The sequence below is a fragment of the Carettochelys insculpta genome, chromosome 2 (genome assembly GCF_033958435.1).
Source record: "Carettochelys insculpta isolate YL-2023 chromosome 2, ASM3395843v1, whole genome shotgun sequence".
NCBI lineage: Eukaryota > Metazoa > Chordata > Testudines > Carettochelyidae > Carettochelys > Carettochelys insculpta.
The window spans coordinates 269,427,972-269,454,665 of NC_134138.1; the positions used below are offsets into that span (position 1 = coordinate 269,427,972).

At 43.6% G+C, this 26,694-nt stretch overlaps 1 protein-coding gene across 3 annotated transcripts in view; it reads right to left on the reverse strand.

Moving 5' to 3' along the window:
- Positions 1-6,193: 6,193 nt before the first annotated feature.
- Positions 6,194-26,694, reverse strand: part of OXSR1 (oxidative stress responsive kinase 1) — a 107,006-nt gene continuing 86,505 nt past the window's right edge. For 2 of the 3 annotated variants that reach the window (XM_074985147.1, XM_074985149.1), the window contains exons 12-18: positions 16,846-16,881; positions 13,848-14,006; positions 11,603-11,676; positions 9,963-10,015; positions 8,960-9,028; positions 7,251-7,315; positions 6,194-6,524 (exon numbers count right to left, since the gene is read on the reverse strand). In XM_074985147.1, coding sequence (XP_074841248.1) covers positions 6,450-6,524; positions 7,251-7,315; positions 8,960-9,028; positions 9,963-10,015; positions 11,603-11,676; positions 13,848-14,006; positions 16,846-16,881 — 531 coding nt within the window. In that variant the 3' untranslated portion in view covers positions 6,194-6,449. The remainder of the gene's footprint in view (positions 6,525-7,250; positions 7,316-8,959; positions 9,029-9,962; positions 10,016-11,602; positions 11,677-13,847; positions 14,007-16,845; positions 16,882-26,694) is intronic. The other variant, XM_074985148.1, reaches the window with a different exon arrangement.

Genomic DNA, 26,694 nt, shown 5'->3' on the forward strand with positions numbered 1-26,694 from the left:
ACAGCTGCCTGCCCCCCCGCTCAACCCTCCACCCTGACTCCTGCACCCTCACAACCCCAGCCTTCTGCCCTGAGCGCCCCCCACCCCACATCCCCAAGGCACTGCCCTGACTCCTGCTCCAACAGCAGCAGCCCCCGAAGGACCCAGGCAATGCGGGTAAGTCGTCTAGTTAATATATATTGAAACAGATGAGAAACCAAGCAGGACAGCATGCAGGCCAATTTCCACTAGCAGCCCTGCAAAGTCAGTTCACCATGTTAATGTTTTTTGATCTAGTAAATGTGTTTATTCATTACACTAAAAGTTAGCCTGACCCCTGAAGACAGATAAAAGAAGACAGACTTGTTTAGTCTTAAGAAATGAAGACTGGGGGTGGGGGGGCTGAGAACATTCTCTTCAGATATATTAAGGGCTGTTACAAAGAGGAGGTTGATTAGTTCCCAAGTAGTAATGGGCTTAATCTACGCCAAGGACACATAGGGTAAGTATCAGGATAACTGTTTCAGGGTAGTTAAGCTCTAGAACAGGTTTCCAAAGGAAGTTTTGGGATCCCCACCTTGAGGGGTTTTTATAAACAGGTTGGACAAACACCTGTCAGAGATAATCGAAGTTTGCTTTGTCTTGCCACAGCAGAGAGCCTGGACCTAACAAGCTCACATTCAAAGGTGTTCTTTAACAGGGGGTAGCTCCCTGTTGTAACAGTCACACAGAAGTAACTGCTAACAAAGAGGAGCTTGGAAGAACACAGGCAATTAGGATATAGGTAAGAGGATGAGCCACATGGTTTGAGCTGGCTACAGATACATTACTGCAAGAGAGACTTTTAGCCTCTTACTGCTGGCTTTCTATAAAATGATTTCAGGACACTCTTGGCTTTTTCTAAAATTTGAAGCAAAAAATTCTCAAATTCCTGAATCAGATCCTCTCCTGTAGAAGGTTCCCAACAATATTTTAAGATAGAAGCAGGAGAAAAAATAAAAAGCCTACTAGATCCCAGCTCTGAAGAGGTGAAACTCCAGAGCATCCTTCTAATTCCTCGCAGCTCATCCCATAAGAATCATAGAACAATAGAGCTGGAAGAGACCTACAAAAGCCATCAAGTCCAGCCCCTTGCCCTAGGCAGGACCAAACGCATCAGATCAGCCCAGCCAGGACTTTGTCAAGGCAAGACTTCAACAACTCCAGGGATGGAGACTCCACAACTTCCCTGGGTAGACCATTCCAATGCTTCACCACCCTCCTAGTGAAAACGTTTTTCCTAACGTTCAACCTGGAACTTCCCATCCGCAACTTGAGACCATTGTTCCGTGTTCTGCCATCCATGACCACTGTGAACAGCATCTCTCCAGCTTCTTTGCAACCTCCCTTCAGTAAGTTGAAGGCTATTATCAAATCCCCGCCCTCAGTCTTCGCTTCTGTGGACTAAACAGTCCCAATTCCCTCAACCTGTCTTCATAGGACATATTCTCCAGCCCCCTAATTATTTTGGTCACTCTCCGCTGGACCCTCTCCAGTGTGTCCACGTCCTTCCTATAATTGGGGGCCCAGAACTGGACACAGTACTCCAGATGCGGCCTCACCAAAGCTGAATAAAGAGGAATCATAACTTCTCTGGATCTGCTGGCAATGCTCCTCTTGATGCAACCTAATATGCCATTAACCTTCTTGGCTACAACGGCACACTGTTGACTCATGTCCAGCTTCTCGTCCCCTACAACTCCCAGGTCCTTTTCTGCAGAACAGCTACTGAGCCAGTCAGACCCCAGCCTATAACAATGCTTGGGATTCTTTTGGCCCAAGTGCAGGACTCTGCACTTGCCCTTACTGAACCTCATCAGATTTCTTGCAGCCCAGTCTTCCAATTTGTCTAAGTCACTCTGGACCCCTCCAGCGTATCTACCTCTCCCCCTAGCTTAGTGTCATCCACAAACTTGCTGAGGGTGCAATCCAACCCCTCATCCATGTAACTGATAAATATGTTGAACAGAACAAGACCCAGAACTGAATCTTGGGGCACTCCACTAGAAACCTACCACCATCCCGACATCGAGCTGCTGATCACTAACCACTGGGCCTGACCTTCTAACCAGCTTTCTATCCATCTTACCATCCATTTATCCAATCCACATTCCTTTAACTTGCTGATAAGAATATTGTGGGAGACCATTGCAAAAGCTTTCCTAAAGTCAAAATAAATCACATCCATTGATTTTCCCCTATCCACAGAGCCAGTTATCTCATCATAGAAACTAATCAGAACACTATGGCCATACTGGGTCAGACCAAAGATCCATCATTCTAAGACCAGTATCCTGTATTCCAGCAGAGGCCAATGCCTGATGCCCCAGAGGGAGCGAACAGAACCGGTAATCACAAATGCCCAGTAGGGTATGTTTACTGGCACCATAGCTGTCGCTGGCGCAAGTCCATTGATTCAGGCTTAAGGGGCTTGGGCTGGGAAGCTTTAATACGACAGCACAGACTTTCAGGCTCAGGCTGGAGTCCAAACTCTGAGCTCCCAGGAAGGGGAAGGTCTCAGTACCTTAGCACCAGCCTGTCATGCCTGCAAAGTGTTAAACCCAGGGTGGGGGGTAACTGTGGGGGGCAGCCAGGCAAGCCAATGGGAGAAAAGAGGGAGCAGTGGCCTGAGGAGGGAAAAGGTCTGTTTCTTTGGTCTGGGCTGGAGCTGAGACCCCCCTGACAAGATATTTAAACCTTAAGCAGAATAAGAACATAAGAATGGCAATTACTGGGTCAGACCAAAGGTCCATCTAGCCCAGCGTCCTGTCTGCCAACAGTGGCCAGTGCCAGGTGCCCCAGAGGGGATGGACCAAAGACAATGAGCAAGCAACTTCTCTCCAGTCATCCATCTCCAGCCTCTGACAGAGGTGAGACACACCATTCCTACCCCCGGCTAATAGCCTCGTATGGACCTAACCTCCATGAATGTATCCAGCTCTTCTTTGAGCTCTTACAGTCCTAGCCTTTACTGCCTCCTCTGGCAAGGAGTTCCACAGGTTGACTGTGCACTATGTGAAAAAGAACTCTCTCTTGTTAGAATAAATCCAGTAAATATTCTGGCCATCAAATAGTCAGTGCACAGATATGTAAGTAGAAAGGAAATGTTTAGACATATGCAATCAGGTTATTTTTATTTTGGATTTGGTGTGGGACTTCTCAGATTATGATGCCCTGTACTCTGCAACTTCTGAACTGAAAACCTGGGAAGCAATTCTCTGTGCTCCAACTGGAATGTTTTGAATTGTTATATTATATCCAGCAAGCAAGTATGCTTATTTATTTTCTTTGTATTTTTCCATCTTTTAAGAATAAATTAATTTGAGGCAATGATTTGATTTCTGGGTCCTAGAGGAGTATCTCTCTGTGTGAATGCCTGTCTAAAGCAAGGTCAGCTATCAGATTACAGCTTGGAAACAATGGGCTATCTCCCAAGAAAAGGGTAAACCTCTGGGTTACCCCACAGGGAGATATTCAAGTTTGTCTTCCTGGATTTTAAGGGGGGCTTTTTCACTTGATGGTTATGGTGATTACCCGCCAGGGGCAGGGAATCTGTGACTTTGGGGAGCATTTTTAAGCAGAGACTGAAGAGGCAAGGTATTTTTAAGGTTTTTGTGGGCCCCCACTTCCTGCACTCAGAGTGGGGAGACAGTCCAAAACCAAATTCTATACTGCAATTTTTATGCTGCAAACACGTCAGCTGACCAGTGCCCTAAGACTCACTGCTGTGCAGTTTATTGCAAAGAAGACATACCTTGGCACTCTCAGTAAGGAAGTTTGAATGTAAAAGTGTCTAACGTTTAGTCATGTAAATGAATTCTGTTATCTGTGACAGTCCCATACCCTGGTTTCCAATATGCAGCCTCAGCCCCAACTCTTAAAACAAAATGGCAATGAATGCACAGCCATGGACAATTTATTCTTTATTGATTAAAAATTAGATATACATGCAATAAAATACAAAGTCAAAAGAAAAAAGGTGGAATATTTTACATCTGTCATTATAATCTACAGCACAACAACGTTGTGGAGAGGATCCCAGTTCAGTAACATAGCAATATCCTTAGAGTATTGACTAAATTAAAAATTACCACCTGGTCCTAGTTTCAGACCAGAATTTAGCAAAAACCAAATCCATTAATGGCATGTTAAAAAACTTATGAACAGCATTGGCACTTTTTAATAATCTCAAACAGAATTACCTAGCACTGTAGTACCCCAAGGAAAATTCTGAACGACTACCAAAAATGTGTAGAGGTTTAATCTCAAATACGCTCTAGCTGCTGTTCTGAATGGAAAAAAAAAATCATAAAAGCCTGCACGCCAGTGCAAACTCACTGTCTCTGCTAGTTCTGAATTAGGGGGGCCAGGGATTATTTATTAGATAATACATTGTTTCACTCGAGCCGTCTGAGTCTGACATTTCTCAGCACCAGTGTGCAAATGAACAGTGAGGTATGCATAGCATGCGGGCAGAAGAGAAGTAATACTGTACCAACACTATTTGGTCTCCATATTCTAAGATTTAAAAATTACAGAAGCCATCACTCACTGGCCTTCATGAATGTACAGCTCACAACCAGCTCTTTCAAAGCCAATAAGCAACTGCAGAGGATAAGCCAGGAGCGTGCTTTTGCATCACACAACATGAAAAGGTGCCAAAACTATTCATACACGTTTTAAATCAAAAGCAACCACTCCATTATGCTAAAAATTGTCATGTGCTTTGTGTTCCTTTGTTTGCTCTCATACTAGACTCTCTCATCCTCTTCTCCCATTGCGCTCATTTAGTGATGGGATTGTGCATAAAAGGCAGTAGGAAGATTTTAAACTACAGACTAAAGAAACAAGTGCAGTATAAAACCATGCAAAATTTAGGAAGCTTCCATAGCTGCTCATAGAGAAAAATATATAAATATATATTGTTCATTACAAGACAAATAAAAAAGTCCTAAGTGAACTCAGTTGTCCCATTTCAACTCTGCTTTCCGGATAGTACGCAATGGCTGGAAACAGATTTCCTTGTTTCTGTGTTAAATTACAGGTTTAAAATTTAATTGTATAAAACACTTCAAAGCCAATAGCAGATACAAAGGCAAACTGTGAAACAGTAGGAAAAAAAAATCAACACAATTTATTTATTCACATATTGCATTGCAAGTGTCTTTCTAAAACTAAAAGTTTAATTTATATTATTTATGTAGAAATTCAAATTAAACCCCACATAGTAATGAAACCTAAATGTGAGTTACATGGTCAGTGACATCCTGATCAAACTTCAATGCTTGGGTTGAGAAGACAGCTGAAAACCCAAGTAGTTAGTGCAGGATGGACATAAGGTCCGGAGCTTACTTGCCCAGTATACATCTACAGGCAATCCTTTTATTGCTGTAAAACAGAACAGGAATGGTTTCACGTGTACCTGTTTGCAAACACACAAGGATTTTCTCAGCAGGGCAGAGGGATTTATTCCGCAGAACAATTCAATGTGCAGGCTTTTAAAGTGCCAAGCAGCCTGGATTTCCTCTCCTTTTTAAAAATGACTATTACTAATCTACCTGAAAGGTCAGTTTCTGAAAAGCCCCCCAGTTCTACATAAAGAACAGACTACATCTGAGGATGTAGAATCAAAGACCTAACTGAAGCAATAATCTGATCACAGTAAATTAAGTTCTTCTCCAATACCAGACTTAGCACTAATGTAGAACAAAGGGAGAAACAGGCTAATAGCAGGTTACTTAAAGGGGCAGATGAATAAATGGTTGGCACCTAAGATCTCAGCTTAAGGGAATCACTGAGAAACGCGAGGATAGAAAATTTCAGCTGTCCTATGGTTAAGACATGGCTCACCTTCTGAGGTGCCAGCATTCAAATAGGCAGAGTCTTAAAAGCACAGCCAAAGATAAGACAGATTCCCAGGCACTCCAGCTGACCAACCAGCATCTCCATTGCTATTTCAGATGCAAGGCTAAAAGCAAGTCCGGTGGGGCGGGGAGGGGGGGAAAAGGCGGCCTTTTAAATTTGTGCAAAACCAGCAAATGAAACAAATCAACCCACAAGTAAGCAAACGTTTGGGCTAGCTGATCAGAGAAGTGGAACGCCTGTTTCGTACTCAGTAGTATTCATTTTTAAGTAAGGCAATAATAAAATGACTATCGTGGCAATGAAGTGTTGGATCTGCATGTGTGAGATGAAGGTATAAAAACATATGGAGAGTTGTTTATAAAAGCAGTAAACGGAATTTCAGTAAGCTGAATAGGTTTCTGACCCTATTTAGGGGAAAAAAAAAACATTAAAGCTCCTAGAAAGACGGCTGTAGTTCAATTCTTTGGCAGTAGTGGTTTTCTTTTGTTTGTGTTTCAGGCCAACAGAAGCATGAGAAATATGCACATGTACGTCTTCAGTGAGGAAACCTCTCCTGGGACTGCAGTTTAGCTGATGCTGAGCTGTGCAAATCCTATAAGTTTGCCATCATCAGGAATATCCGAGCCTTCAACCCCAGATGCCTGCAAACAGATTGGGAAAAAAATATTCAGTAGTTCTCCATGATGCGTGATTATGATTGATGCATGACGTTTGATCTTGTGAGAGTTCTAGTTTAGGAAGGAACCAGTAAAGGACAACTTTGCATTGTGTTCACCAGATGGCAGTGTCTGAGGTTTACATATGTGCATTTTTCAACTTTCAAGAGCTGAACTCAAAACGTATCACCAACGACTTTTCACTTTAGGGCTCAGTCTACGAGCTAGAGTGAAAGACAGAAACTCCCTATCCCAAGAGAAGTCCAAATTTCTAATAGTTCATCTTCAAGCCCCTATTGATGAACAAATCTGGGTTTTAATACTTCTTTGCAGGGCTCCTCTGACCCTGCCACCACACTGCTTGGGATCAAAGACATCCTCAACCACCTAATTTCTCTTCATTGGTCTTTCTTCTACTTCCTCCTATCAAAAAAAAAAAAAAGCAGCTCTTGTCACGCTGATCCTCCTTTTCCTACTCCAAAAAAGGAGCCCATGGCATCTGAATACCCGTACCACACCAAAAAATTCTATTCTTCCTGGTCTACGAGGGTTTTCAAGTCCTGGTAACAGCACTACTATGCCACTTGGATACTCTTATTGAAAGATTCAGGAAGCAATGAGGAAAGGGGCTCAGGAATTTTGTCACTGAATGTGCAGTGTTTTATTTACAAAAATGGCAATGTGCTTTAACATGGGAACAAGAATAAATACCAGTTTGAAAGTGACGGATCTGTTTGCCTGGGGTTCTTCCACAATTTTCTGCAAATTCGCTGCAACTGAAATCGTGTACACATAAAGGTTGTATTAGGACAGTGTAGTAACAGTTAATTCTACATTCATTAGACACTTGTTTTTATTCAACACTTCTCAAAGCGTACAAGCTTAGGATGCTGAAAAATACAGGTAGACGTGCAAAATACGTAGGCATATAACTAGGCAAAATAAAAGTTGTTCAAGCTACATTTTTAAACTATGCAAATACTATAGCCTGATTCTTGAAAAGCATGCTCTGTTTATGCAGGTGTAGACTTGAATGCCTGACTGTGCCATCACATCAGGTCAGCTGCTAAACTGGCAGTATTTCTGCTTTCTAAGAGGGAAGCAGAGCTAAGCCTGTTTCCAAAGCCAATTCCCATGAAATGGAATTTCACATGCTGTAGCTCAGGAGTTGGCAACCTGTGGCTCCGGAGCTGCACACAGCTCTTTAAAGAGCCACTCGAGGCTCTGAGCGCTGCTGCCACTGACTCCTCTTGTGGCTGTGTAGGCAGCCACCACTTAAACAAAAATCTAAATTCAATGGCCCACCATTGAGCCAACTTAGTTTGTTGTTTAAGTGGTGGCAGCCAGAGCTGCTCAGCAGTCAGCTGCAGCAGGGAGCACAGAAGAGAAAGCTAGCTGGGCAGGGAGCCACCCCACATGAGCAGAAGGCTAGGCCTGCAGGAAAGCTGGGGGAAGGGCATCCAAGCTTGCCCCTGCCAGAGGCAAGCAGCCATACTGAGAAGGAAGAGGAGACAGTGGGGAGCAGTGGGGGGCAGGTGGCCTCTGCAGATGCTGCAAAACTGCATGTGCTGAGGCAAGTTAAGCCTGGGAGTGGGAGAGAGGAAGGGGCTCAGAGGTAAAGCCTGAGGGCAGGGGAGGAAGGGTGGGGTTCAGGGGGCTAAGGCAGGTAAAGTCTGGAGATGGGGGTAACAACTTTCTAACTGGTATGAATCATTGTGTGCGCTGTTCTTAAAATATCGGTTATAAAAAGTACAATTTGACATTGTTTATTAAAGACTGCCTCTTATTCATGTGCATTGCAGCTCTTGAATGAGTGATTTTGTAACTGGATTTGAAAAAATGGCTCTTCTTGCTCTTTCGGTTGCAGACTCTGCCATAGCTGAAGAGATGTGCTCTTGCAATGCAGACTGTTTGTATTAGCCGTTTAAGTCATTTAGGAAATGACTGTGGGAGGTAGCTGTCTAAGGCTTGTCTATGCAACACTTCGTTTGCATTGTGTGAACCCTCCAAGCACACACTAAATGTTCTGCAATGGATCTACTACTCTTTCAAAATGGGACACTGGCCAAGGGCCTGCAAAAGTGAAAGGATGTGAAAGACGAATGCATCTACTGCACTGCCTGGATTCTGTTTATTTTAGTCTGTATTACATCAACAGCCAACACAACCTTTTCATCACAATTCTTATGAATGGGTCATGCTCTCTGACCTCTGGGGTCCAAACCTGCCCATGAAGGCAAAACTGTTACTGGACTTAGTGACAGTTTGGCCCAGGTATGACAAACAGACTCAGGGCCTGGGAGAGCTCCCCCAGAGGAACTCAGTACCTAAAGACCTGCTCATTCTCCACATGCTAAAGCTGATTTACTATAAAGCATACAAATTCATACAGAGAAATACTACAGCATCACTTTGATTACCTATTACTAAATCTCTGCCATCAACAAGCCCAGCTGAGATGAGTTCTTGAGACACACCATCTGCAGTATCTGTAGGGAACAAAAGATATGTAGTGCTCAGTTTATGTTGCAACTAGTCTGGGTCAACTTATGTTATTGTCAAACAATCAGAGCTACAACACTGGACCATCAAGTTTCTCATTGTCTCAATGATTTGGGAAACAGATATTTGGCAAAAGTAGTTCTTAAACACAAAACCTGCACAAATTACATGGATCGTCATTTCTGATACAACAAAAGTTCACTGAGCTGGCTACCTAGAAAAAATACTAAATGGTTACATCAGAATGCAACTATAATAAAGCAACAGTTACAGTTTTGATTCTTTTCTGCCCTGAGCCTGTACTAACAGATGGTCATACAAATCTAAGGCCATTAGAGACTTCTACAAATATCCAGCTCTGCCTCCACTCTCAGATTTGAGAGGTGGACAGTATTTAAAATTAGCAACACTTTACCACCTCAATTATCCAAAGGACGTATAGGGACTACTAGAACTTTCAAATGGAAGAAACCAGGCCAGCAGCTGCAAATCTTGCGTTCATAGATTCATAAATTCCAAAGCCAGAAGGAACTCTTGTGATTATTTAGTCTGACTTGTGCCATAACACAGGCCAGAGACTGTCACCAAAACAATTCCTTTTGACCTAGAATGTATCTTTTAAAAAAATCTGATCTCTGAGTGGGATGGGGCCAGAGAGCTATACCTTAGCTCTCTCCATTGCTGGTTTTCAAAAGATTACATAACAGAAGCATGCCCCACTGCCTCACAACCAAACGTCTATGAAGGTGTGATCAAATTAGTTTGTTCTGGGTATCTCAGACATTTAATGAGTGGAGCAAATACACTCCAGTAGAGCACATGCCTCAGCATAGACCTCCGATTGGAGCCCTACACATTCTTTGTTTCCATTTCCCTTTCCTCCCCCTAATTCCAACCATTTAAATTGCCACAGCTCCTTACCTCTCCCTGGGGTAAATTCAAACCGGATATCATTTAGTTCTTTCTTTGAATTCCTGTGGGAAGACAAGAGTTAATAAATGAACATGAAAAGCAGGTGTTTTACAGTGTTCATCTCAGATCGTTTGGGGATTCTGGTAGAAGGGGACGTATTAACAAGATCAGTTTTAGAAAGATAGCTGGATTTTAATTTTTAAATACCGTTAGTCTAATGGAGACGCACAGATAGTCATTGGATTTGCATCCAGGAGCAAAGCTCTCAGGAGAGGGCCACCTACTAAGAAATTTGATTCCCCATTGGTTTGACGGAGCCTTTTTGCACTGACACTCAGGATACATAAGGCCCATCAATCCAGGTACTTATGAGCCGCCCTGATCCTCACCAGTACCTGATCACCTTGCAAACACTAACAGATTCATCCCTGAAACATCCCTACAGGGCAGAGAACTATCACCCCAATTTTGCCAAAGGGGAACTGAAGCAAAGGGATTATTAACTAGCCTAGGAAGTCTGTGGCAGACCCAAATCTCAGCACCCAGACCAATGTATTAAGTACATGACCACCCTTCTCCCAGCTCTCAATGAAGGGAATATTCAGGAGACACCTGAGCATGGACTGTTCTTTAATGGTATGGCTGATGTTGCCAATTTAGGCTATTTAGAACCGTTTTTCATAGAATCATACAATTCCAGGGCTGGAAGGGACCTCAGGAGGTCATCAAGTCCAGCCCCCCGCCTAAAGCAGGACCAATCCCAACTAAATCATCCCAACCAAGACTCTGCCAAGCTGGGACTTAAAAACCTCTACAGGTGGAGATTCCATTACCGTTTTCTTGCCTTTAACTACATGTGGGCACTGTGAACAGGGTAAGCTGTTCTAAACAAGTGGATATCCTTATACAGTGAGCTGCAGGAAGGATCTCCCCTCTTCCACCAAGCTAAACAGATTTGTCCTTAAGAAAGCTCACCAGATGGGCATTCAATACATCAGGTCTCTGGTGCAGATGCTGGCTGCTACTCCATGAGACACTCCCAGCACGCCAGCACAAAACCCTGTTATAGCAAGTGAGCCCACAAGCGATCAGGCACTACAAGTGATTTTCACGGTTTTAAACGACTTAAGATCCCCAAACACTAGAAAACAGGGGCCACTCATTCTTGCCTAGTACACACTGTTTCACGTGTTTTACACCAAGAGTGATACCTCTTAGGACATACATTTGGCAAAGCTCCAAGGAGGGGTCTGAATAAAAGAATTTGGACCTGCTATTTTTCTCCCCCTGCACTCCACAGCCCCCACTGCCAGAGTTGGGGCCCACTTAGGAGCATGTGAGGGAAACTAAGCTAGAGTACATGTAGGACACCCAGCCCTTCAGTGTAACAAGGGGGAAGATGCAATGATCTATGAAACTGACACCTCTAGGACACACTACTCATCCTTACAGCATCCCTCCAAAGTAGGTAGGTAAAGTCTTACAGCTGGAGGAACTGATTACGTTTACAAGGGGAAGTACAGCTTCAGTGAGAAACCCAGGATTATATTTCCAGAGGCCCCATATCTTAGCACTCCAGCCCAGCTCTCCGCCTTCCTCCCAACTTCACATTGCCTTACTTTCCAGCAGTCCCAAACCAGTGCACTTACCTTAACCTTAGCACAAGGCTGATGGGGACTTTTATATCCTCCTGAACTGGTGCTGAAGCAGGAGCAGGTGGTGCCTAAAATGGGATTGGATTTTTTTAAAAACTCATCTGTCACTACCCTCTCTGCCCCCAGTCTTAAAAAGCACAAAACACAGGTAATAGCCATTGAGTATAAATACTGAATACCGTACAGTTATCAAATACCACACAACGCAGGGCCACATAGCCACTCACTGGAACACAGCGCACAATGAAAACCCAAACAAGAGGAATAGTAATGTGCAATCGAACTATACTATGAAGTAATACTTAGGAAGAATCCTGTCTGAAATGGCCTCCAGAGAAAAATAAATGGTGGAATAGCTATTTGTCTTTTAGAGACATTGGACACTGGCCAGCCTTCAGAAGAGGTTCTCAGTGCATTCATCAAATGGATTGCAGAAAAAACACAAATTTGTATGAAAAATTAAGATATTTGATCAATTATGATAGACCTTCTATCCTGCCTCAAGATATCGTACATGGTGTTTGGAAAATACAGAAAGGTTTTTTTCAAAAGCATCTACTTTTTTTTAAGAGGTATAAGCCTCATTGACTTTCAGTGGGAGGTGAGCATTTTAGACTACTTTAGCCTCAAACATATATCAGTAGATTTACAAATTAGTATTTACCTTTATCTAGCCATACGTATTACTGAACGTATGGTTGTTTCACACATATATAACTAAATAAGCTTTTAAAGCTCTAGAATTGTCCATTTCCACTTCATAATTATGGCTGATTTGTACTTACAGCCAGATCATTTTTATTTCATACTCTTCAGTAAAACTTTTCCATGTCCTCACACTGCTGGTGATAGACTTTAGTAAAGGAATATATGGTTTAATCAAACTCTGGACAGCAGGGGCATTGATGATTCTTTCATTTGTCCTGATCTGTATTTCACATGCTGTACAATAGATTTTAACTTGAAGCAACAGGCCAGGCAGTATACTAGGCTGACAAAGCACGGGAAAAATCAACCCAAGTCCTTTTTTCATCCAAACCACTCTCTTTGAAGCAACCTAAAAATGGACAGCTTGATTAAGAAACAAGGTGTTTCAGGCCATTGAATACCAAATTTACTCCCTTTTCTGGGGGAAAAAAAAACAACAAAAACCAGGGGATAAAGGCTGGCTCTGTTCAAAAAGGCACCAAAAGATCTTGAGTTACTGCAGTGAAGTAAATGTCTACTCCAAAACGTGTCGTTTTTCTTTAAAACTAATATATAGTCAGTAACTGTCTCATAGCAATATTAACCTCAGGCTTCACAAAACAAAGCAAGCAGTCCTGTAGCACCAGAAAGGCCAGCAATTTTGTTTATTAGGTTTTTAGGTAAGACTCACTTGTCAGTAATGGTGATTTTTAAAATGGAAATAGGAATTAAGTGCAACGAGATTATATATAGTTCTACTTAAAAAAAGTTCATAGGAAAAAATGAAGACCAGAGTGTTGCATTGCCAAAATTCCTCCCACGTTGTTAATGGTGAGATGATGTTTGCTTTGTCCTTTTGAATATTAAATGATTCTCCCCAACTGCAAACATGAACATCAATTTATTGTATTTAGAAGTACCATCAGTACTCTGTCAAATTTAGCAGCACGGTATGGCTGCTAACTGCATAGCTCAGGAATGGTGTGTTTTGGCAAATTCCCCTCCCTCCCTCCCTCCCTGCCTTTAGCTCAAGTGATCAGAGTTCATTTCTTTCCCTCCTCGGTATGCACTCCTAGCTTGGCTTTGCACTCAAAACAACACAGAACAAAAGTTTGGTGCTTAAACATACAGTTTGTTTACTTGACACATCAATACTCTTTCTGCACCAAATAGGAGCCTGTCAAAGAAAAAGCCTCAAACTCAAAACCACAAGGAAGTCCAATTTCTCTACTAGCCTTGTCTACCATAAGCTTTTTCAATGCCTATGTCCAACACCCCTTTCAGAGTGTGGAGGGCCTCCCTCCTCTATCTCCAGTTTTCTCCTACTAATCCTCATAGCATTAATGCTCTGATGCTGTTGAGGTCTGGCCAGAACCTGCTTTACAGATCCCCACCTCACAGTGTCTGCCCACAACTCTTTCAACTGGTCAGCTCACCACTCTAATACAGCCATAAGCAGCTCTCCTGCCTTAAGTAAATTCTAGCGTGACTGATACTTTCAGGAGGCTCTCCCACAAAACTGGAGATTTGTATAAAAGGTGTCTAGCCTTACCTGGCCTGCTGCTGGAGCTGCTCCAGGAGCCTGAACAGGTGGGGGGACAGCAATTTGAGAAGGCTGTGCAGGTGCTTGTCCTGCTGGCTGAGGTAGTTGAGCAGGAGTCTGTGCTGGAACAGGGAGTAAATGACCTGTGGGTTCAGCTGGTGGGAACAGCTACAACAACAAGATGTTTTAATGAGACAAGGAATGTTTGTGAAAGCAGGTGGCTGGGCATGAAGTTCATGGTGATCCTGTGCTTGCTAAAGCACAAATGATGAGTTCCCTGTGATCTGCCTTTCGGCCCTCTTGAGCCATTAAGTCAACTTCCCTGGGGTTGTCAAAAGGTTTCAGCTTCACCTCATTCTGGAATCTGAGTCTTCCTCCCCCAGTAACTCCTGTAAGGCTAAACCTCTTTCTCTTTTCCCTGCATTCATTCATGACAATGATTAACTCTTAGAGGCAACTCTCTGCAGAGGACCACCAAGTAAGCCAATGGGAGGTAGAGAGCAATAAATCTCCTGGCCGTCTCAATCAGCATACAGATATGTAAGTAGAAAGGGAATGTTTAGTTAGATACGATCAGGTTGTTTTTATTTTGGGACTTGCTGTGTAATTGCTCTGGTTAATGATTTGACTCTTTCCCCTGTATTCTAACTTTTAAGCTGCATCCCAGGGAAGTAATTCTCTGTGCTGCGAACGGAATGTTTTAAAATAGTTTTCTCTTGTTTTGTGAATAAGCTACCTTTTTAAGGCAACGATTTGATTCTTAGGTCCTAGAGAAGAATCCGTGTATATTCATGCCTTGGACTGAAAGGTCAGATTACACCTCTTTGTTTCCAAGATCTCCCCTAAGGGAGGGTTAAGAGCTTGGGGTTTACTTGACAGGGAAACATCCCAAGTGTGCCTTCTGATCTCTCTCTCTCTCTCTTGCGCGCACGCGCGCACACACACACACACGAACACACACACACAGAAGACGTGTGTCACTTGGGTGGTGGTGGTGATGACCCCCAGGTTCAGAGAATCTGCGACTTTGGGGAGCTTTTTTTAACTCAGACTGTAGAAGCAACGTATTTTCAAGGTTTGCAGGCCCTACTTTCTGCACCCAGAGTGTCAGAGTGGGGAAGCAGCCCTGACAGCCATGGGCAAGAAACTTGTACCGTAGAAGGGCTGAATGCTACATAGGGGTATAAAGTGAGTGCTTTCCTGGAAGAAAAATCACATTCACTAGTCTCCATTTTCTTGGAGCACAAATTGACATGTTTCATTTGCCAAGTTAACAGGCCAGCCTCTTATACACTTCTTGTGACTCCCTTTCAGAGGGAAAACAAACAGAATACAATGAATTAAGTCTTTGTAGATAATTATTTGTTTCCAAACAAATGTGATTTCAGGAATTACAATATCAAAATAGTTCAGCATCCAATTCTGAACAGAGTGCAGGCTCTTTCAAAGTCTGTAAGAGCAGCATGACTGGGACTGGAGGCATAGATTTAATGTGTTAGTCCTTGGCTGGCCAAAAAAATGGCAAAAAAAGAACTTAACCACTTCTCCAGAGAAGAAGGATGGGAAAATGTGAGTTTTTACAAACATCAATCTTCTGACCTCCATTTTGAGAAGGCTCCAGGGAATCCTCTACAATCAGACAGGTTCTCGGATGCAAATTGAAATTAGAAGAGGATAGGCTAAACTTGGTCAGACTTTTATAAGACATTCCAGTTTTATATCTGGCAAGTGTCTGTAAGGAAATAAGTAATACTTATGCACTAAAACAGCAAGCAACCATATGTTCATATCTAAGAGACACTAATAGTGCTGTTGTACAAGATTTGCAGTCTGCAGAGTGTTCTGAAGCAAGATTTTTAACTGTGATTAAATTGTTCCTCCACTACCAACAGTGGTGGACTACTGAAGGCCTAGCTCAGGCTTTAGAGTAGCATGTCAGACAAGGTCCTGTAAAATGGGTGCTTTAAAGCAGGTCTACATTGTAATTAAAACCCTGGGGCTCGCCCGTGGCAGTTGACTTAAGCTCACAGGGCTCAGACTATGGGCCTGGTGAAGGGCAGTGTAGATTTTCAGGCCCCTTTTGTAGTCTCTGTCCTGAACCTGAGTATCTGCAGGGCAGTTGAACAGCCCCATAGCCCAAACCTAAGTCAGCTGGCACAGGTCAGCTGTGCATTTTTAATTAGAGTATACCTACCCTTTGACTGAGGTGCTTGGCAGAAAGAAATAGTATGTCACAGACTCTGCAAGAGTGGATTCAACCTCAAAGCTGGGGAGCATGAACAATCTTCAGAACTTTGCTTGATTAGGAAATCATCTGAAGTTGCCCCCATGGGGAATGGCCATAGCAACTAATTTCACTGAGCCTCTGTCATGAGAAACTAAGTTGAAAACATTCCCAATAAAGGTTTGTTAAGGTTAGTGCTAAGAGTCTCTCTCTAGGTCAAGTGGAGTCCTGTAATAATTCAGGATCGCCACGCTTGTGGTTATGATCCTCACACATCTGCCACAGAACCCCTGCAAAAATAAATGCCTTCCCCGAGAGACAGGTACCCCCTGCCCACCACAACCCCCGCTCTAATTGTATATTCTGGAAACTCACTGGAGCCACCACATGGCTCCCAGCTAGAGCAGCAGGAGCTGCGCCAGGGCTGAAGGAGCCACGTGGCTCCCTGTTGGAGCCACAGCAGGGCAACTGCTCCAGGGGCTACGTCCGCTGCTGCCTCCACGCATGCGTCCCACCAAGCAGTGGGGCACGTGCATGGAGCAGGCAGAGGGGTGTGCCACATGTGTGGCTCTGCTGAGCTGCGTTTTGCCACACCCAACTGCCCAGGGAAGGTATTGGACACTGAAGTTCTACGTAGTCAATAATTCACTTTCTACAGAAGCAACTAGCTCCCAAGCCCTGTAATGTTATTTTTAGAGGCCAATAACATATTCCTTGTGAAAGTGGCAATGATTGGCAGCTCTCAGATTCAAAGAGTAACAATTTCCAAAATGCAAAACTTACCTCAGAATTCTGTAGAGAATCTTTCACTCTGGGAGACTAACAAGGAAAAAAATAAATACCACTTGTTACATAAACTGTTTAACAAAACTGAACCTTACTGACTAGTCATGGACTGGCTCGATCATAATAATATTCACTACCGCACAAACCTGGGTCTGGACTTACTTTTAACTACATATTAAAATGCACAACAGCAATCGAATCAGGTGATTTCTCTGCTCTCTACCCATCCCCTGCCCTGGAAGTGCACTGACACATTACTTACAGTTCAGATGTATACACAACAGCATATAAGAATAAATGCTGGAGTTCTTTACTGATACAGAAATCTAGCATTAATGAGCACAACACATTTATTAGCTTTTGATCTCAGTAATGAGATGAGACAATAAAAATCTGTTTTAGAGTCATTTCAACTCTCAGAGAGGACAACATAATAGTCTGCAAAGTAATTACAATACAGTAGACCCTTGCGTAACCCAAATCAGCTTCATACATACAGAATGGGAAGGGACTATCTATGAAGGAGTACTGCAAAAAGGGGTTTAGGGGTCATGGTGGACCACAAGCTAAATATGAGTCAACAATGGAATGCCATTGCAAAAAGAGCAAACATGATTCTGGGATGCTTTAATAGGAGTGTTGAGAGCATGGTATGAGAAGTCATTCTTCTGCTCTACTCAGCGCTCATTAGGCCTCAGTCGGAGTTCTGTGTCCAGTTCTGGGCACTGCATTTCAAGAAAAACATGGAGAAATTGGAGGAGGTCCACAGAAGAGCAGCAAGAATGATTAAAGGTCTACAGAACATGAGCTATGAGGGAAGACTGAAGGAACTGGGCTTGTTTAGTTTAGACAAGAGAAGACTCAGAGGGAACATGACAGTCGTTTTCAAGTACCTGAAAGAGGGTTAACAAGGAGGAGGGAGAAAAACGGTTCTCCTTGGCCTCTGAGGACAGGACAAGGAGCAATGGGCGTAAGCCGTAACAAGGGAGGTTTAGGTTGGATATTGGGGAAAAACTTCCCAGTCGTCAGGGTGTTTAAACACCGTAATAAAATGCCTAGGGGTGTTGTGGAATCTCCATCACTGGAAATAAATTTAAGAGCAGGTTAGACAGATATCTATCAGGGATGGGCTAGACAGTAGTTGTTCCTGATGTGAGGGCAGGGGACTGGACTCTATGACCTCTCGAGGGCCCTTCTACTTCCAGTGTTCTATAGTTCTAAGTTATAGAACTATAGAACTATAGTTGAAGTCCTATGCAATGTACACTACAATGGACAATCAGTATATATATATATATATATATATATATATATATATATATATTTTTTTTTTTAATCTACAGTTGTCATGGCTCCTTCCCCAATCTAGCAAGACAAATGCAGAAGTGGGGGCCAGCAAAAGTACCTCCAAAACCTTATCTACCCGGTTTTGGTATAAACTTCACCCCCAAAATCCTAAAAAAACCTTAGATTTTGGGGATAAAATTTGCTGCCACCACCCAAGTAATAATAAGGAAACCAGGGAGAGACTACTTGGGAAATCTCAGCCCCAAAAGTAAAAACCAGGACACAAACATTAACCAATACCAGGTTAATAAAAAGCAAAAGAGAATTTTTATTATTATGACAATACTCGTGTTGCAAGCCTCATGACTAGATGGAAGAGTCAAAGTAAAACACAGGGGGAGTCTCCATCATGGGCCTAGAACTTAGTTACAAGGAGAGTAAAAGAATATTTCTAAAAAGTGCACAGACATCAGATCCTACTTCCCAAACCAATAAAGCCTAATGGATTTATCTAAACTTTACCCTACTTACAGAAGATTGGGGGGCCTGTTGTTGGAGGGAGATATCCTGTGTCTGTCTCCCTCATGGCTGGAAAGAACAAGAAGGAACAGAGGACAGAAAAGGGAGGAGCCAAAAAAATCCTTTGTCCCAGTTTGAAATTCTTACTTACATTCCTATAGGCCAACCCCGCCTGGCTAAGGAGGTTAACCCTTTTACTCCCAGGCTGCTGGCTAACCCTCATGATCATGACAACAGTTGAAAAAGGTAAATAGCCTTCTACTTTATATCAGGGAAATAACAGTAGCTTTACCTATTAGCTATAATTTGTTACAATTATGCCTAGGAAACTCAAAGGCCTCACTGGGCTTGCCATTTTAGGAACAATGAAGTCCCTTTGACTCTCAATTATACGGACTGCGATTTAGCAGACTTCGGGAACAGCAGAAAACCCCGCTGTCCCCAAAGTCTGCTGGGGTCTGTAAAATTCTAAATTCTCCCTGCCTTCCACCCCCAAAAAGCTAAGGAACTTACCCGCTACTGTGGCCTGGAGCAGCTGCCATCTCCTCTGCTGGAGCCACCACACACTCCTCTCACCAGGGGAGCCCTGGTGGGAGGAGTATGTGGCGGCTCCTCCAGGTAGCACAATGGCCTCTTCAGCCACTCTCGCCAAGGTCCCAGCCGTGGTCTGGCAGCTCCAGCTGCATGGCAAGCTCCAACAGTTTTGGCTTCAGTGGCTGTGGTCTGGGGAGTTCCCAGGTTTTTAGTTCTTTGTTTTGGGTTTTTTGGGCTTTTTTTCGGGGGGTGAGGGGTTGACAACTGGGCCTGGGGGAGCCTGGCGGGGTGGGTGGGTAGTAAACCCTCTGATTAAACAGACATTCTGGTTTAACCGAAACCCTTCCATTAAATCAAGAGTTTACTGTAGATGTCAAACAAGTGGATGAGACAGGGTAAAAAGGAATCACTCCTCAACGTTCAGTTAGATTTGGGCCACTGTTTGGCAACTGACAAACACAGGATACTCCCTGCCCCACAGAACGTATAGTCTGAAACAGCGGTTCTTGGCTTTCTTTGTGCCGCCCATCCCCTTTGGGTGTAGAGTTGAAAAGGTTAGGTAAAGCCCTGCGCTGAAACCAAACACATATCCGTGGATACGGATATCTGCCATTATAAAGCAGATATTCATGGAGCTGCAGGGCTCTAATGACAAGAGAGACCAACAGGGCCATGGCCAGTGACAAAGCCATGAACCCCAGCAGCGAAAGCAGGAGACGGTTAGGCAGCTGCTTGCAGAAGGCAGTATGCAGTCCAGTCACCTCCTCCAGCCTGGCTGTATCGCCCCTAGCCCTCCAAACTGGGGTGGGGACCAGGCTCACTGGCAGCTGTCTCTGATCACACTAGTGTGCGCAATAGCTTGCATGCTCCTGGGTAGGAGTCTCACTCGTTGTCACAATAGCCCTGCTACTCTGCAGGCATCTGCTTTATGTCTGCACTGGACTCTAACAGTAGGAGGCTGAAGCCACCAGGACCTGACAGATCAATTGCACAACCCCCCTGAATTTGTCACACATCCTCGATGTTGAGAAATGATGGTCTAAAAGATGGGGTCCGGGTTGGGATGATAAAGTAATAAATGAAAAGATTGCAAGCAGAGGGTAAAAACATGACTTGAACTAACAATGCTATTTGGATGAGACCCAAAACTGACGTCCTAACCCCTTGTGGTTGTCAGAGGCCAACGTATTTTTTGTAAGAGGTGTTAACCCTTCATCTTGGCCAAATTCCCACTTTGCATGATTGAAATTCTGCCTCCTTATGGCCCTCACGCTGTTTTAACGTGAGAAGGTATCTTTACTCTCTGAACTAAACTGTTCAACAGAATTGTTTCTTGGAAATAGTGGTTGCATGTCATCCTGGATGATTGCATTTTTAGTGTTAACATTTTTAAAATAAAGTGACAGCTTTTGTATCTCCTGCTTTATTATGCTAAATTTGTTTGGGACTCTGTTTGCTTCCAACTTTTACATAAATGAAGTCAGCCTGATTTTTTCCTAGTTTCCTCATTATAGAGAACTAAATTCAGTTAGTCTTCTTATACATGGTTTCTTATGAACTAGCATTATTTAGTTTCATACTAAAACTGAAGACTAATGGCATTTCTGTTCATTACTAAAAGTGGTACGCCAGCATCATTGAACCAACACGGGAGGCAACAGATACGGGTTATAAGCTCTTGCTTGACTGGCATAGAGAACAAGCGCCAAGGGTTGCTTCTGACCATGGGAGAGATCATCACATCTCATTGGACAGTCACCGCCTGCCTTAAGCTGGGCATCCTCAGCCAGTAGGGTACTGTCTCGCCACAGTTCACTTGCCTCCCTGGGTGCATGAGGCTTAAGGTTCCCAAACCTGACAAGTGACTGAAATGAGCACCAGACAAACCAACAAGAAAAGAAAATCAAAGTTTCAAGCTTGCTTGTTGGAATGTACAGATCACGTTGACTGGTTTGACTAAAGGTCTTCAGGATGTCAACGACACCTGAAAGACTGCTGTTATCAACAAGGAACTGAAGAGGCTCCAACCTGACATCGCCACTTTGCAGGAGACGCGACTTGCAGCTTCAGGATCCCTAAAGGAAAAGGGCTACACCTTTTTCTGGCAGGGTAAAGCCCAAGAGGAACCCAGGAAGCACGGTGTCGGCTTTGCCATCAGAAACACCCTTCTGCAAATGGTGGAACTAGGTCACGGGCGGATCAGAAAGACTCCTTCAGGTCAAACTTCAAACTTGCGCCGGTCCCGTCCACCTGATCAGTGCTTATGCTCCAACCCTGAACGCCACACCAGAAGCAAAGGACAAGTTCTATGACCAGCTCAGTGCCGCCATAGTGCAAATACCTGCTCGTGAACAAATGTACTTTTTGGGTGACTTCAATGCAAGAATTGGAGCCGACTGTGACTCGTGACCCTCTTGCTAGGCCACTTTGGTATGGGAAAAATGAATGACGACAGACAGCATCTCCTCGAACTTTGCATGTACCACAATCTGTGCATCACAAACACATTTTTCCAAACCAAGCCACAGCACAGAGTGTCATGGAGACACCCACGCTCGAAACACTGGCACCAATTAGACTTGGTCATCACCAGACGCAACCACCTCAAAAATGTCTTCCTCACACGCAGCTACTATAGTGCTGACTGCGATACAGCTCATTCGCTAGTGTGCTCCAAGCTCAAGATGAGACCCAAGAAGCTGCACCATTCTAAACCAACTGGAAGGCCCCGGATTAATGCCAGAAAGACGGCAAACTCAGAAAAAGCCGAAATGTTCAGAAAGACCCTTGAGGAGAATCTGCACAGCAGCCCTGGGGGTGCTGATGTGACATCCAGATGGAAGCATCTGAGGGACACAATCTACAATATGGCCTTGTCAGTGTTTGGAAGAAGAGCTGGAAACACAAAATGACTGGTTCGAAGCTAACTCCGACGAGATGATTTCAGTCATCGAAAAGAAGCATGCTGCACTTCTGGAGTATAAACGCTCACTGAGTCAGAGTACCCAGCAAGCACTCAGAGTAGCCAGAAAAATAGTACAGCAGACAGCCAGGCGCTGTGCCAACAACTACTGGCTTAAGCTATGCAGCAGTATCCAGACCTGTACTGACTCTGGTAATCTCAGGGGAATGTACGAGGGCATAAAGAAGGTAACGGGACCCATCCAGAACAAGACGGCACCTCTGAAATCCAAATCTGGTGAAGTCATCACTGACAAAGCCAAACAGATGGAGTGATGGGTCAAGCACTACTCCGAGATGTACTCATGCAAGAACATTGTGGTTGATACAGCCCTCAACGCTGTCAAGCTCCTGTCAGTCATGGATGAGCTGGACCAGGAACCAACTGTGGTTGAACTGAAGAAAGCTATTGACAGCACTACAGCAGGAAAGGCCCCAGGCCAGGATGGTATACCACCAGAGGTAATCAAGTGTGCCTTGGACACACTCCTGGAACCCCTACATGAGCTGCTGTACCTGTGCTGGAGAGAGGGTGAGGCTCCACAGGATATGCGGGACGCCAACACTGTGACCTTGTATAAGAACAAAGGAGACAGAAGTGACTGCAACAATTACCGTGGAATCTCCCTCCTAAGTATCACTGGTAAATTGTTCGCTAGTGTCATCCTCAGCAGACTCTAGAAGCTCGCTGAGAGGGTATATTCTGAATCCCAGTGCAGATTCCATGCCGAGAGATCTACCATTGACATGATCTTCTCCCTGAGGCAGCTGCAGGAGAAATGCAGGGAGCAGAGGAAGCCACTCTATGTCGCCTTCATAGACCTGACCAAGGCTTTCAACTCGGTCAGTAGGGATGGACTGTTTAAATTGCTCCACAAGATAAGCTCTCCACCACAGCTACTCAAGATGAACCAGTCTTTCCACAAAGACATGAGAGGAACCATCCAATATAACGGCACATCATCAGATGCCTTCAGCATCAGGAGTGGCGTCAAACAAGGATGCATCCTTGCTCCGACATTGTTTGGGATCTTCTTCGCACTCCTCCTGAAGCATGCCTTCGGTTCTTCAACAGAGGGCATCTTTTTGCACGCAAGATCTGACGGGAAACTGTTTAATCTTGCAACGCTGAAGGCTAAGTCTAACGTGCGTGAAGTGCAGACGATGCTGCTGTAGTGACACACATAGAAGGCCAGGTTCAAAAACTGCTGGATCAGTTCTCCAAAACATGCAAGGACTTCGGGCTTACCATCAGCCTAGAGAAGACAAATGTACTTGGTCAGGATGTTGCTGAACCTCCATCAATCAGCATTGACAATTACACACTAGAGGTCATCCATGAGTTTACTTACCTCGGGTCCACCATCACTGACACCCTGTTGCTGAAGACTGAGCTGAACAGGAGGATTGGAAAAGCAGCCATAACTCTGTTCAGACCTAGCAAGAGAGTGTGGAACAATAACTAGCTGTACGCTCACACCAAAATGCACGTCTACAGAGCCTGCATCCTCAGCACCCTCCTCTGCGGCAGCGAGTCTTGGAACTTGTACGCCCGCTAGGAAAAAAGGCTGAATGTCTTCCACTTGCACTGCCTCAGGCGCATTCTTGGGATATCATGGAAGGACAGAGTGCCCAACAATGCCGTCCTCAAGCAAGCTGGAACTCCAACCATGCACACCCTCCTGAGGCAGCGGCAGCTCCACTGGCTTGGCCTCATCCACAGGATGAATGATGGAAGGATCCCAAAAGACATCCTGTATGGTAAGCTAGCCTCTGGCAAAAGACCTCCCGGACACCCTCAACTGCGCTGCAAATATGTCTGTAAGAGGGACCTCAAGGAGGTAGACATCGACTCAGATAGCTGGAAAGAGCTGGCAGCCGACTGCAGCAGCTGGAAGCAGGAACTACACAAGGGCCTTCAGAAGGGCAAGATCAAGATCAGACAGCTAGCAGAGGAGAAGCGAGCCCGCAGAAAGGACAGCAAGGACCTGCCAGACACGCACTACATATGCAACAGATGTAGCAAGGACTGTCACTCTTGTGTGGGCCTCCATAGTCACCATCAACATTGCAAATGATGATCTTAAATGGAGTTACGAAGGGCGCGATCCATAGTCTACGCAGACTGAAGGATGCCTAGGACTAGGACTAAAAATAAAAATTCTACTACCTCACTGATCAAACTGGCTCAGTTTTTACTTTCTCAGAGAGACTAACTGAGCTGTTTGACCCCACTGCAGTTTGGAAATTCAAATTAGAGATACATTGCAATGCATGTGCTCTCAAATGATTTACTTTCCACTAAAAATAAATGTCTCAGTGTTACAGTACACTGCACATTCGTGCTCACTAGTTAATTGCAATTCAGTTATTACTTCTGCATAATTTACGTGAGTTAACACACTTTAAAAACAAGCCTAGAGTCATGTATAACATGATGATGCCTGTAACATAGAATTCTACTTTTTTTAATCCTTGTCCTACCTCACACATTCTGTCTTATTTGCCTTAATGCCCTCACGTGCCCTGTATCAATTTAGAATGTAAGCTTTGGAGAAAGGGACCAGGTCTCATACAGTGTCTAGAGTACTTTTGAGTTCTCAAACAATACATCTACACTCCACTGACTCATTTCTTGTGGTATTCAGACACTCTTGGAAACGGTCATTTAAAAACAGACAAAAGCTGTTTGCTACAGAAGAGGCAATAATGACAGTTCTTCTACATCTTGCTTGGGCACATGTCAAGTGAGGACTTAATGGCGGGATGGATTTCAAAGTTTACCTTTCCACCTGGATTACTCTTCTCCTGGCACCATCAGCATCTTATCACAGTGAAGGAGTTCCTCCAACACAGTGTTCTCTGCAACCAGCTGGTTTGGGAACAACACCTCGGTACTGTCTTTGGTGGATAGGCTCAGGTTGTATGCAACACACTGGCCAAAATCAGTCTTGGATATCTTAAAATGGTATCTCCACACAGCGTTGTTACCATCTGGCAATGGTTAGGCTAACAGCAAGATGAGAATTTAGCTTATTTTATACTGCCCTGCTTGGAGATCTTCCACCCACATACTGACCCTGCCTAACTCTGATTTACTGGTGCCATTTGAGTGGACCACAGTATAAAGAATAACATCTGATTTACCAAAGAACCTTGAACTAGTTCAAATGTTTGTAATGCAGACTATAACTGAAAGTGTCAATTCTCTGTCATGCAATAGGAAAAAACTAATAAGCCATGTTCAAAATGTAACACAGGCCAGCACTAAATTGCATTTCAGACACAAGAAATAGGAACAAAATGGTTTTTAATCTTCCTGGAAACAAAGTTTGGATTATCAGCCTTGACCAAAATTAGCTTTAATTTAAAAATATAGGGAGACTATATTTGGTAACAGAATATCTAGATCAAGATTTTCTGCATTATCTGATACAACAGAAAGACATCCCCTGGATGAGGAACAACTGAGCAAAAAGAGAAAATTAGTCAAATTTGAAAATGGAAAACAAGTAAAAACTGAATAACTAGCTATGAAGCATATTAGAAAAGTGTGCAAATATAAACATTAACAGGTACCTTTTTAAAAAATCTGAGACTGAAAAACCGTGTAATTTTGCAGAGACATAAGAGAATTTCTACACAGATCAAAAACAGACGAGATGTAATGAAACAGAAGATGGAAATGAGAAAGTTTTAAAGGGGCAAAGACTTAAATTCCCCAAGAGAAAATTATTTTAGTACAAGAGTACTTGGAGAATTCACCAGAAACTCATCCTTTGGCTCTCCTTAATTAAATCTGAGAACTGTTAAAATCCATAATACATTGCAGATGTGTTACCATGAAAGTGAAAAATTACATTCTGAAAGCAACTTTGAAGTGGTAGTGTTTGGAAAGATGAGCATACATATGACTGAAGATTTAACATATGTACAGCAGATTTAACACTTCAAGTACTACACGTCTTATTTAAACAAAATATAATACACAAAAAACAGTAGCCACTTCAGACTCTGCAGTTGCCACTTGACTGCACATTGGGCCATGTAACTTTATGGAAGTTGCTGAGATTTCAGAACTCTGTTCCAACTGTCCATTAGCAAGTCCCAATCACTTGAAATCAGGGAGAATGACATCTGTGGAAGATCAATGATGCAACTGAGCAGTGCAGATTCTATCATGTAGGAGGCAGTGATAGCCACAGGATATCCACATTAATCTGTTCATTACAGTCCTCAAGATAATGTTACAAAAACATCTCAGACAGTTTACACACCAGAGTTTAAATTAGTCAAGACTATCCTGATTTCTCTATTAATCCACTGGACTGGGATTCAGGAGATTCGGATTCAAATTCCCAGATCTACTACAGCTTTATGTGCAGCTTTAGACTAGTCATAAACTCTAAACCTCTGGACATGTTCTGTACAATTGGGATTATATTACTTCTCCCATCCTGTCTCTTATTTTTAGACAGACAGTAAGCTCTGTGGGAAAGAAACTATCTTAATGTGTATGTTTGACACTTCACACAATGGGGCCCT